The sequence below is a fragment of the Ceratotherium simum genome, chromosome 33, assembly GCF_057802395.1.
Source record: "Ceratotherium simum simum isolate JZ-2026a chromosome 33, ASM5780239v1, whole genome shotgun sequence".
In the NCBI taxonomy this organism is placed as follows: domain Eukaryota; kingdom Metazoa; phylum Chordata; class Mammalia; order Perissodactyla; family Rhinocerotidae; genus Ceratotherium; species Ceratotherium simum.
In genome coordinates, this window is record NC_141932.1 from 9,457,929 (window position 1) to 9,471,494 (window position 13,566).

At 40.9% G+C, this 13,566-nt stretch overlaps 1 protein-coding gene across 2 annotated transcripts; it reads left to right on the plus strand.

Moving 5' to 3' along the window:
* Nucleotides 1–207: 207 nt before the first annotated feature.
* Nucleotides 208–13,261, plus strand: LOC101391875 (uncharacterized). 2 transcript variants are annotated; one of them, XM_087422048.1, is made up of 5 exons: nucleotides 208–799; nucleotides 3,198–3,381; nucleotides 7,457–7,583; nucleotides 7,874–7,966; nucleotides 8,556–13,261. In XM_087422048.1, the coding sequence occupies exons 2-5, from the start codon at nucleotides 3,367–3,369 to the stop codon at nucleotides 10,202–10,204; spliced, it is 1,884 nt and encodes a 627-aa protein (XP_087278174.1). In that variant the 5' UTR covers nucleotides 208–799; nucleotides 3,198–3,366; the 3' UTR covers nucleotides 10,205–13,261. The 2 variants fall into 2 exon arrangements, with proteins under 2 accessions (XP_087278174.1, XP_087278173.1); XM_087422047.1 differs by lacking the exons at nucleotides 208–799; nucleotides 3,198–3,381 and having other exon boundaries at nucleotides 5,905–7,583.
* The last annotated feature ends 305 nt before the right edge of the window (nucleotides 13,262–13,566 follow it).

The following is a 13,566-nucleotide window of genomic DNA, read 5'->3' on the forward strand; positions in this document are numbered from 1 at the left end:
CTTCTATTTTTTCCCATTTCACCACTCTCCACCTTGGTTAAAAGTATAGCCCCGCCGTGTCTATTAGCTCTACCCTCCCACTAGCTCTTTCCCTTCACCTTTCGCCCTGGTGATGTCACCTAAACCCCACTACCAATCCTGGTTGGAGAAGATCTTTTCCTTCAACTAAATTTGCTTACTCTTTGCCCACAGTGAGGCATGCTGCGTTCTCCGTACCACCTTGGCTTCTTCAAACCCTATACTGTTCTCCAGAAGCATTCCCCGCGTTAGCTCCACCTGCTCCCAACCCGCTTCGGTCGACTTCCTTTCCTGTACGGATATGTGCACCTTTTCCAAGATGGCCGCGCCCACTGTAAAGTTGGGCTGCTTCGCACCTACCAGCGGCAAAGCGCAGACGGACATCTTTGGGCTTGGTGCGCCTTGCTGAAGGGCATGGAACCCTGGTCACGCATAGACGGGCACGCACATCCCCATTTGGGGCGCTAGTGATTGACGTAACGCGGACAAGAAACGTTTTCTTCGGCAGGAAAAGGGAGTGTACGGACGGCCTTCCAAGATGGCGGCTCCCGCATAAATCCGCTAACAGGGTGCCGCCATACTCTCTCATAGTGTCTTTTGTCTAAAGGACCCGAAAGCTGAACCGAATCTTCGTCTGTGGAAGGACACCCCGGGGTGGTGGTTGGCAGCCTGCAGACTCGGGTGCTGCAGAGGTTAAACTTGACCAGTGAGGTGGAACAGCAGGGTTTCTTGAGTCTGAAGCGGAAGTGATGGACCGTGGCTCTTTCTACCCACCCAGCTGGTGCGCGAAGACTCTGTTAAGGGGTCTCATTTTCCCGTTTTGGGAGCGGAATCAGGTTGAGCTGGGTTTGTGGAGATTTGTGGTTTGTGGTAGGGGAGGGCTGTGAGGAGTCCCTGAGACGAGCAAGCCGCTGTGGGGCGGGGATGCCTTCCGTGACTGAGGGAGAGGAATGGTCAGGGATTGGAGTGGCCTGGAGAAAGATTGGAGTGGCTTCGGGTAGCCTCTGGAGGGGGTGAGTGACCTGGGCGGTCTTGGAGGCAAATCAGTGATTGGCGTGACCTAGGGGGTGGGTCAGTGATTGAGATGCACTTAGGAGATAGGTCGATGGTTGGAGCCTCTTTCAGGGGAAGGTCAGTGAAGGGGGGCGAATGACAGGAGGTCAGTGATTGGGGTGTCCTTGAAGGAAGTCAGGAACTGGGGTGTCTTTGAGGGTGTGTCAGTGCCTGAAAAAGTCTTCTGGGGGAAGATCAGTTCTTATGACGGCCTTGGGGGGGATGTCAGCGACTGGAGCATTCCTGGAAGAAGGTTAGTGACCGTCAGTGATAGGGACGTCCGTGGGAGGGTTTACTAATGGGAGTGTCCATGAAGGGAAGTCAGTGACTGAAACATCCTTGGTGGGTAGTTCAGTGTTTTTGATGTTTTTGGCTTAGGTCAGTGTTTGGGAAAGGAAGTCAGTGATTGGGGGGCCATTGAGGGTGGTCAGTAAATAGGGGGGCCTTGTGCTGTTGATAGCTGCCTGGGCAGCTTTATTTCTTGTGTTTAAGGGTCTCCAATGGTCACTGAGAGTCATGGGGGTCTGAGTGTTTGGGTCTGGGTCTGAATAGGCCAGTGATAATCTGATGGAACTCATGAAGTATGAACTGAAGTAGCCGGTGGCCCATATTTTGGGTATGTTAAGCATTGACACCTGAGAGATTTATGGGAGTTGGAGCTTGACAAGTGTCTGCATTTTGGGGTTTTAAGGCTCATTGACTTCTCATAGGTTATATTAGTGCCTTCTTCAAAACTTGCTTTCTAACTTCCTCTGTCCTCTAAATCACCTCTTCCTTTCACTGTCTCCACAGTAATGAAAAATGCTTTGCAATGATCAAGGTCTAAACAAATCTAAGGTAAAATGTTTATTATGAAAGATGTGGTGTCAGGCCCTCTGGTCTCCAAATTTACTGCATATTTCTCTGGGATCTTCCCTTTTTGGTCCTTACATACATGAGAGGACATTCCCACATCCAAAATCCTGATATTCAGAGATACACATTTTAAAAATTTTGGTATATTTCCTTTTCTATGACTCATTTTATTACAAAGATATGATAACACTGCATATGTAGTTTGTAATATGTAGTTTGTAATTTGCTTCTTAAAAGAAACAGCCTTGTATGATGAAATTGTTCTAGTATTACTGACTTTTGGTACAAAGTCTTGTTGGTAGCTGCATAGTATTCAATGTTGTGGATCTCCTTGCAACGTTGACTGAAGTTTTGCAATAATTTGGATAGACATGACATGTTAAAATATTCATATAGGTCTGGACATTGCTTGTTAGGTTTATTTCTTAGAGCCTATGTATGTTTGCTACCCTTGTAAATAGCTTCTCTTTCCCTTGAACTTTTTATTATTTTTTATTTTCTGGTGGGTATAAAAGGAGCTAATTTTAAAAACATTTTATCTTTCATTTCTGAGCATTTTATCTTTCATTTCATTACTGAACTCTTATTTTCTAATGTGTTTCACTTGATTCTTGTAGGTTTTCCAGGTAAGCAGTCAGAACACCTGCAGGTAAGTTTAGCTCAGAGAAAAGAGTATGGACTTTGGATATGGGCAGGTTTTTATCCATATTCTGCCACTTCCTGTGTGAAGTTGGGCAAGTTTCTCAACCTCTCTGAGATTCTTTTCCCATTTGTTTAAAAAAAATAGTCAGTACTAATTATTCAGACAGTTAGTGTACCTAGCACATAGCAGGTACCCAAGACAGGTTAGCAAGCATTATTCCAGTATTTATATCTGTTTTTCTGGATTTTTTTGGCTTTTAAAAACTTCTCATTTGACTTTTTCCCCCCTATTTCTTTATAACAGTCTTTCTCTAAATGTAGATTTAGGTTTGAGTACAATTTTGGTAAAATTACATAATATAATGAAGAAAGCTTTGTATTTCTTTATTATGAACTAATTATATGTTTATTGTAAAATAAACCATCAGGCAATATGTATTACTTTTTTTTCTTTAGCATATCATATTAGCCTACCCCCTGAAGAAAACACAGTTAAATTTTAGATATTTATATATGTGTGTATATTTAAAATACATACACACATACAAATAAAGACTCACACAACTCAAAAAAATCTGTTGTGCTCACAGTTACAGTTTATTACAGCAGTGAATTTCTGTCCTCCCCAGGTCCTGGCTTCCTGGGATAAAATAGTTCCTATGAGGGAAGAAAGTGAAAGTACCAAGATCAACACTATATCCTTGACCAGAGACCTTGAACTAGAGCTTCAGAGAAGAGCCCAGAATCAACAACAGAGCAGATATTAGAGTTTCTGGCTGTGTCCAAGGGCTCCAGAAAATGTTCAAGTCCCAAGTGAGTTGTCTCTCTATACGTTTATTTTCCATTTGGCTTTCCAGTAGGTTTGAGGAGGTTTAATAATACATATATTAAAAGAATATGTTTGGGGCCGGCCTGGTGGCGCAGTGGTTAAGTGCACATGCTCTGCTGTGGTGGCCCGGGGTTCGCAGGTTCGGATCCTGAGCGCGCAGCAACACACCGCTTGTTAAGCCATGCTGTGGCAGCATCCCATATAAAGTAGAGGAAGACAGGCACAGATGTTAGCCCAGGGCCAATCTTCCTCAAGAAAAAAGGGGAGGATTGGTGTCGGATGTTAGCTCAGGGCTAGTCCTCCTCGCTAAATAAATAAATAAATAAATAAATAAATAAATAAAAGAATATGTTTATTCAATATTTATGAATACTACTCTATACCAGATACAGCATGAAAAGATAAATGTCAGAATTCAGGAAGAAATATTGAGACAAAAGATCAACTTCACAGCCAGGTTGCAATGAGAATGCATATGTGTATACAATCATTTAAAGTTAGAACATAGATTATATCCTGTGAGGTTCTAAATAGTTAATAAAATTGAGCTGCAAACTCGTCTCTAGTATTCGTTGTTCCAGTTATCTATTGCTACATAACAAGCCACTCCAAAGCCTAGTGGTGAAAATTTATTGTCCTCATCCTCATGGATTCAGTGGGTCAGGAAGTGAGCCACATGGTGATGTCTTGGATATTTTTGGGTTCCCAAGACCACCTTCAGGGTCAGTGATTTGCTAGAAGAACTGACAGTACTCAGCAATGTTGTTATAGTCATGATTATAGTTTATTACAGCAAAAGGATACAGATTAAAATCAGCAACAGAGAAAGGTGCATAAGGCCAGGTCCAGGAGACACCAGGTGAAAGTTTCCAATTGTTCTCTCTCAGTGGAGTCTTGTAGACAGTGTTTAATTTTCCCAGCAGTGATGTGTAACGACACACATTGAGTATTGCTTTAGTGTCCAGAGTTTTTATTTGTGGTCAGTCACATAGGCAAAGCTGATTACATGAATGGCTGACCTTAGTCTCCACCCCTTTCAGAAGTCAAGCTGCTACAGTGTGGCCCAAGGCCCCCACCATAAATCATATTGATAGCGTAGACTATCTGGTGTGGCCCAAGGCTCGCAGGTAAACAAAGATATTTCAAGGGCTTAGAGGTTACTTCCCACAAACAGGCAAGTGCCAGACCTTTCTTTGGCATGTGCTAGGTGTGGACAACCCAGACTCGCTGTGTTAATCTTTTACTGCAAGCTTGTCTCTACATCATGATGTCTGGAACCTCAGCTTGGAAACTTAAAAGTATGGGGACTAGAATCATCTGGAGGCTTCTTCATTCCCATGTCTGCTATTCAAGATGGCATGACTCAAATGCTAGGCTAAACTGAGGCTGTTGACCAGACTACTTATGCATGACCTCCCCATGTGGTGTGGGCTTCTCACAGCATTATGCTGGATTCTGAGAGAACCAGACTGAAGGTGCACAGCCTTTTCTGTCTTTGCCTTGGAAGTTATGACTTGTCACTCTTGCTGCATTCTGTTGGTTATGAGCAAGTCTCTAAGACCAGCCAGATTCAAGGAGAGGGGAATAGGCTCCATCTCTTGATGGAGGTGTGGCAGAAGGTTTGCAGAAGGTTTTTTGGAATGGGAAATACTATTGTGGTCATCTTTGGGAAATATAATCTACCACATGGCCATAATAAAAAATCATTGGTGATTTGCTTTGCCTTAAGGAGAAAGGTCCTCTAGGAAAGTAAATAGTTCATGTCATTTGAGTAGGAAGAAATTTCTGTGATGGATCATTATTTAGATCATGTAGTGCTCAGTGCCCTCAATAGCAAACCACTAATAAATAAAGTGATAACTTTCCTTTGGTTATTTCTCAGTAGTCCTCAGATAAACCAGTGGTGTCATACCAAAGCCACATTTAGTGATCAGCGTGCTTCAGGGTTTCAAAACAGTATTGCCCAAATTAGAGCCTCTTGGTGGTCCAACTTTATCCAGGGATAAAACCTGGATTATCAAGAAGAATGGATGGATTCTATGACCATCAAATGGTCTTCCACACACAGCCCTCAAAATTCAGTTTTTTATTTAAATCAGTGGTTCTCATTTGGGGATGATTTTGTTCCCCCAGGGGACATTGGACAATGTATGGAGACATTTTTGATTGTCACAACTGGGGAGGGATGCTAATGGGATCTAGTGAATAGAGGCCAGGAATGCTGCTAAACCTCCTACAATGCACAGTACGGGCCTCCACCACAAAGAATTATCCAGCCCAAAATGTCAATAGTGCTGAGGTTGAGAAATTCCAATTTATATTGATTAGCAAAGAATTCCAAGTTAGATTTACTAGTAAAATCTTAGAATATCCCCTTCATAATCTCTTCACACCCAAAAATGCAGCATCAACTCTCAGTACATAGTCAATACTTACCTATTTCTTCTATTTAAAAAAATTTCCAATTATATTATTGAAGCTTAGAGTATTCTCAATGTCAAAGTTTCAAATAGTACAGAAGTTAAAGAGCAAAACCTAAAAGTTCCCCATCAATCCTTTTCCACCACCCTCAAGGTAAACAATCTAAGAACTTTTATGTGTTTTCTTCTGACTTCACTTCTCAGCATTTATATATGTAAATGTGAATTTGTATGAATTTGAGCTGAGAGTCCCTGGCCTATCCTCAGTTTCAGTGATTCTCTAGGACTCAACTCACAGGACTCAAAAAAGCTTTTATACTCACAGTTATGGATTATTACAGTGAAAAGATACAGATTAAAATCAGCAAAGGCAAAGACACGTAGAGTCCAGGAGAGACGAGGCATGAGCTTCCGCTTACTCATCTGGAGGCTTCCAGTAGCATGAACACCACTTAATTCTCCCAGCAATGATGTGTGACAACAGGTGCAAAGTGTTGCCAACCAAAGAAGCTCTCCTGAGCCTTGGTGTCCAGGGATTTTATTGGGAGTCAGTCAACACAGGCATTCAGCATACATGACTGACCTTAGCTACTCAGTCTGCAGCCCTCCAGAAGTCAAACTGATACAGCATAGCCCAGGGCCTCAGGAATATGAAAACCCTTTTATCAGGCTGGATATTACAGGGGTTTAGAGGTTCTCTCCCAGGAGCAAGTCAAGGGCTAGTCTTCTTGAAGAGAGGCCTTTCTTTGGAACGTGCAGGGCATGGGCATGCCAGGGCTGCTGGATTAACCCTTTACTGAACAGAAGCTAAAAATCTACATTGTCATAATCGAGGTTACAGTTTATGTACTTTTCTGTAACTTATATGCGCTTAATCCTGTACCTTGGAAATCTCTCCATATCAGCATATAAATAACAAATAATAATAAGTGAAAATTTTGAGTGCCTACAATGTGCACTACCTGCTCTAAATTCAGTCATTTAATTTCACAACAACTTCAGAAGAAACATTTGCAGTGTTCTGAATGCTCATTGTTTCATTGTGCTGTTGTTCATGTTACTTCTTTCTGGAATGCTATGCCACCTCTCCCCTCTGCAACTCATTGTAAAACATAAAGTTGATCTCAAGAATTAGCTCCAAATTCACCTCAGTGAAGTTTAACCTTTATAATTTTCTTCCTTCCCATTGGCGCCCACATGGCATATATTTCTTACTTGCCCCGTAAAAGTGTATTGTACTCTTATGCACTTACATTTCTCTCTTTGCAAACTAATATGCTCCTTCGGGGTAGGAGTGAGTCTTATTCATAAAGGATTGCCTAATACAATGTCTGACATATAGGTGCATATACATGGGTTGTAAATGGTTTCTAGATTAAAGGATTTAAGAATGCTATATTCTGTTTTGCTTTTGTGAATGAATGAACATGTGAGTCAGTGAATGATTGGATGGAAGCACAGAGATAGGATGTTTTAACTAAAAAATTAGTATTTTGTACAAAGTATAATGCAAAACTGGTTATACAGAAGGCAGTCAAATACTTACCATGGGAAAAATTATTATAAGAAATTCCCATTTATCTTTATAGTATTAACCAATGATAATCCCTTTAGAATGAATAGGAATGTTCTGTTACAGGGGTCACTGTCATTCAAGGATGTGGCTGTGGTTTTCACCCAGGAGGAGTGGCAGCTCCTGGACCCCGTTCAGAAGAACCTGTATCAAGATGTGATGTTGGAAAATTATAGCAACCTAGTATCAGTGGGTAAGCAGAGCTTTCCTGGGGTAATGTAGGGAATCAATTGCCTTTCCTTTCTCAATGATGAAGGGATGGAGCCTTACAAGAGCCGTACTTTTTAGACTTGTGTTTAATACATCATAGATTTTAGTACATCTCTGGCTAACAGTATTTTTCTCTCACTTCCAAAGAAAAAGGCCTTTACTTGGCCAAGATTCAAAGTATTCAGCCCCTTAAATGTAATCTTCCCCATTTTTCAGAGGCCTTGTAGCCCAAGTATTTGGGCCCATAGGTTGTCTATAATTTTCCTTGAGTAGGGTATCAAGTTACCAAAGCAGAGGCATTCTACCAGATGGAGCAAGGAACGCCATGGATAATAGAGGAAGAAATCCAGACTCAGATTCATCCAGGTGAGTGAAAAACCAGCCATGGGGAATAAATGGAAGTAAAATCTCAGTTGGTCAGAAATAGGGAGGCACCTCTGAAATGTCATTTAGAGTAATCTTGACGTTTTTAAGCTCTAAATGTGACTCAGAACAGTTGACATGAGCTTCCACATACCTTAATATTGACTCGACTTTTTAATCTCTCCATATTAAGACTCTTTTGCTTGGTTTTTGAAAGAATACATTTCCTTCTTTTATGTATTCTAATCAGATCCCTCCTTAGTTCACCTTGGAACTTGCTCTCCTAGTTAATCTTTCTCCCTGGCATCCTCAGTTTACCTGCCTTCTCCTTCTCTCCATCTCCCTAGTCCATGGTTATAGCTCTCTTTTCTTACATACTCAGGCATTCATAAATTCTCCCCTCTTCTTCTCATTTTGTGTATCTCCCATACCTCTTGTAGTTTATCCATTTTTTTCCTCCTTCCACTTATAAATGTCTCAGACTTTCATTATATACCCACAGTCTCATTTCCTCTTCTCTCCTTGGCCTTTTCTATGAGATTCTACTCCTTCTATTACATGGTCATTGTGGATTCATTGGTCTCCTTTCTAGACAACACCTGGCAAGTTAATAATCAGATAGACTGGCACCAAGAAAACCAAGGCAACCCTGAAACTCTGGGGAGTCACCACAAAAATAATGCATTTGGAAAAACATCTTCTCTGAGCTTAAACCTTGATGTGCCTTTAGCACAAAGATCTCATACCTTTGACATACTTGGGAAACATTTGAAACCTAATCTTGAGTACATTACTCAGAATAGAAGCTATGAAAGAAATGAAGTTGAACTTAATGGATATAAAAAATTATTTCTTTATACTAGGCATGAGAAAATTTATACCACAGAAAAATACAATGCATATAATGAATGTGTAAAGGCTTTCAGACATAAAACACAGCTTATTAAACATTGGAAAACTCAGACAGAAGAGAAACACTATAACTGCAGTGACTGTGGGAAAGCCTTTTCCCAGAAGTCAGACCTCATTAAGCATCAGAGAACACACACGGGAGAGAAACCCTATGGTTGCAGTAGATGTCAGAAAACCTTCAGCCGAAAGTCCCACCTCATTTTACACCAGAGAACCCATACAGGAGAGAAACCTTATGAATGTAATAAATGTGGGAAAGCTTTTACTGATAAGTCAAGCCTTAATAAGCATCAGAGAACTCACACAGGAGAGAAACGGTTTGAGTGTCGCATATGTCAGAAGGGCTTCAGTGATAAGTCACAACTCACTTTACATCAAAGAACTCATACAGGAGAGAAACCCTATGCTTGTGGAGAATGTCCGAAAAGCTTCAGCAACAAGTCACAGCTCATTATTCATCAGAGATCTCACACGGGAGAGAAACCCTATGGTTGTGATGAATGTGGGAAAACCTTCCCCCTTAAGTTTAGCCTCATTTTACATCAAAAGACTCATACAGGGGAAAAACCCTATGGATGCAAGGAATGTGGGAAAGGCTTCATCCAGAGATCTGAGCTCATTAGACATCAGAGAACTCACACAGGAGAGAAACCTTATAACTGCAGTGAATGTGGGAAAGGCTTTAGTGTAAAGTCACTCCTCAATACTCACTGGAGAACTCATACAGGAGAGAAACCCTATGGATGCAGTGAATGTGGGAAAACGTTCTCCATCAAGTTTAGTCTCATCCTACACCAAAGAACTCACACAGGTGAGAAACCCTATGAATGCAGTCAGTGTCGGAAAGCTTTCACCCAAAAGTCACACCTCACTATTCATCAGAGGTCTCACACTGGAGAGAAACCTTATGAATGCAGTGAATGCCACAAAGCCTTCAGCCGGAAGTCATATCTCCTTATTCACCGGAGAATTCACTCGGGAGAGAAACCTTATGAATGCCTCGAATGTGGGAAAACTTTCTCTCACAAGTTTAGCCTCATTATTCATCGGAGAATCCATACAGGAGAGAAACCCTATGGATGCAGTGAATGTGGGAAAACTTTTCCTATCAAGTTTAGCCTCGTTTTACATCAGAAGACACACACCGGAGAGAAACCCTATGAATGCAGCGAATGTCAGAAATCTTTCGCCCAGAAGTCACATCTTATTATACATCAAAGAACTCACACAGGTGAGAAACCTTATGGATGCAGTCACTGTTGGAAAACTTTCTCCCACAAATTCAGCCTCATTTTACATCAGAAAACTCATAGAAGAGAGAAATCATGAATGAAGTAAATATCCAAAAGTTGTCATTGAGAGTGAATAGCTCATTACACCAGAGTTTACATAGGAGTGAAACTTTGAGACTGCAGCAGATGTGGACATGCTTTCTTTTCAAATTCACACCTCATTACTTATCAGAGAATGGTACTGGCTAGAATGCCAGACAGGAGGAAATACCTTTCCCAATAAACGTCAACTGAATGCAGCCCAGAGGGAACAAATAGGAAGGAACATCTCTGTATGTATTGATTGTGGGGATGTTGTTGTGAAATTCAGCTACATTGGTATCAGAGAATTGACAATAAGGAAAAAATTCTATGCTTTAAAGAATCTGGGGAATCATGCTTTCATGGATATCATTTTGTAAGGGAAGTCATTTTCTGCAATTATGACATAATAAGCAGCATTATAGAAAGTCTTAAATATGTAAATAAATATTATATCAGAACTATGTGATAATAAGTGTTTTGTGTCTATTTTTGTTATAAAGATGATTGTTCATATTTGGGAATTGCATGTATTAGCATAACAATTGTGACTCCTTGGTCCATGTGCTTAAATGTCCATAAACCTTTTCCATAGAATATCTGCATTGAGTCTTTGTGTCATTATAATGCTACATAAATTGTAACTGAACTACACGGTTCACTATTTCAGTAAGAAATCTTAATAAAATCCTGAATATCTGCCCCCGCCCTCCTCCCGCTCCACTGTTTGCTGGTATTAGTAAATGGGCCTGGAAGATTTTGAGCCTTTCTTGAGTAAAACATTTTCATTGACTCTAAGAGGGAAATTTTGTCCCATATATAAACAATGCTGTTAAAATGCTGCATACAGTTGATGACTTAACATATGTAAATGGAGAACTTGGCACTTAAAATAACAGTGCATCAAACAACCAAAAGTATCTTAGATGAGATGAAATAAGTAGAAGTCATCTTCTTTTTATAAAGAGTTTTGTTTCTTCTAAACCAGCCAGATATTTAGGACTTGAAATTAATGACACTTCACAGGTTTTATACCCCTTTGAATTCTAAACAGTTGCGAGATAGCCCCTGCTATCAGAAGATGGAAATTTAGTATTAGCTTTAGTCCTAGTATTGCTTGATTGGACAATGTGGCTTGTTCCTAAGGCCAAATAAAACAAGCTTCTGTTTCCCCCATACTGCACAAGGTGTGCTTCCCTTTGAAAGAGGCTGTGCCAAGATTTATTTTTATTTATTTATTAATTTCCTTTTTTTTGTCTATGTGAGGAAGATCAGCCCTGAGCTAACATCCATGCCAATCATCCTCTTTTTTTTGCTGAGGAAGACTGGCCCTCAGCTAACATCCATGCCCATCCTCCTCCACTTTATGTGGGATGCCGCCACAGCATGGCCTGACAAGTGGTGCATCCGTGTGCGCCTGGGATCTAAACCTGGGCCGCCAGCAGCAGAGCGCATGCACTTAACCGTTATGCCATGGGGCCAGACCTTGCCAAAATTTAGAGATGTGTTTTTTTCTTTTTCTGAGGAAGATTTGCCCTGAGATAACATCTGTGGTCAATCCTCCTCTTTTTTGGCTTGAGGAAGATTAGCCCTGAGCTAATATCTGTGCCAGTCTTCCTCTATTTTGTATGTGGGTTGCTGCCATGGCATGGCTGATGAGTGGTGTAGGTCTGCACCTGGCATCCGAACCCACGAACCCGGGCCACTGAAGCAGAGTGCACCGAACTCAACCACTAGGCCACGAGGCTGGCCTCTGGAGATGTTTTTATTAATCCCTTTCTAGAGTGTAGCTGGAAAGTCTCATAAATTCTTTTCTTAAATGAAGATTAAACTCTAACATATGATGGGCTTCATTTTAATTTTACAAAAATAAGTTTCCTTTTTGCATTAAAATGGGGGAACTGCAACCACAGCAGTCACCACTTTAAGGTGATTGACTGGACTCCTGAGACTCCATGGGTTACACTTACATAAACTTGAAAAAAGACAAAAACTACAATGCAGCATGAGAGAAACAACAATAAAATAAAACACAGGAAAACATCAAAGTGTTCTGCAGCATGCAGGCACAGATTGCAGGGACCTTCTTCAGTCACATAGAACACTACTCGTCTCCAAATCACAAGCCACCAAAATATATGTGCAGTATCTCAGTTTCAGGGGAACCAAGGCATAAGTTGGCTGAGAGGTCTTTTATGCTCACTGGTCACATCGCCAAAACCAGCCTTTGTGAAGAAGCGTAAATCATCTATCTCCATATTTTCAGTAAGCAATGTAGACAAGCTGGTATATGCACCTTAAGCAATACAATATAGCATGAGAAAAAAAAAAAAACAGAAATAAGAAGGGCTAACATTAATCCCAGGGACACTGACAGACTTTACATTCCAAACCCAGAAACCAACAGTCTTGCATATGGGGAGGGTTTGAGAATCTTGGGGGTATGAGGGGTGATAATGAAATCTCAAGTACAGTGTGACATATTGGTTAGCAAAAGACTAGAGATTTTAAGTAGTTTTTAGGGATATCTAAACACTCCTGTTCTGTCTGCATTTCCAAAGGATTTGTTTAGGAGTGACTGGGAGCTCTCCATTGTCTTGAGTGTAAAGCCCAGGAAGTTGACTAGGGCACTGTACTATTGAAGACAGAGACTCTTACCTGTGAGCAGCTAAATCATTTTAGTGTATCAGGAGTCTTCGCACACCTTGTCCCTCACCAGCTCCCACCCCAAACCACTTTCCAACAAGAAAGTCACTGTACCTACAGTGAGATAAGTACTTCTCAACTTCCCCTTGACATGTTCATAATAAGAAAAGGGGTCTCAGTGGGAAGAACTTTTCCACTGGAAAGGTGGAAAATATCTGATTCATCTTCTTTCCTCATCCTTGCTCACTCTCCATCTCTCACATTCGCCCTCAAACCCTATTTGCAGGGAAGTAACTGCTATAGGATAACAATGAAGTGTTATCCTACTCTCTCCAGGTTACATTTTAATTCTAAACCTAAACTCACTCAAATATTTAAAGTCTCTACTTGATCTTGTGAGATTGACTGTTAAATAAACTACCTCTTGCTTGGCAAACTCATTGGCCTTCTGTCATTTGTAACTCAATCCTGTTTCACTGTGATGTGAGACTGGTAGCTAATGATCAATCATATTGCTGACCCCATCAGGTCTCTCCTTAGTAGCTATGGCCTGTCTGGAGTGCAAGGAAGAGATAACAATGAGAAGACTATTATGAGTTACAGAATCTTAACCTTTTTTCACCTTATGCTGACTATCAGCAGTGTGGGAGCTGGTGGAAAAGCATGCCAAGGCCATGTCACAAGGAATAAATATTTTAAAGTTTTCTATGATTTTTTTATCACTACGTGGTA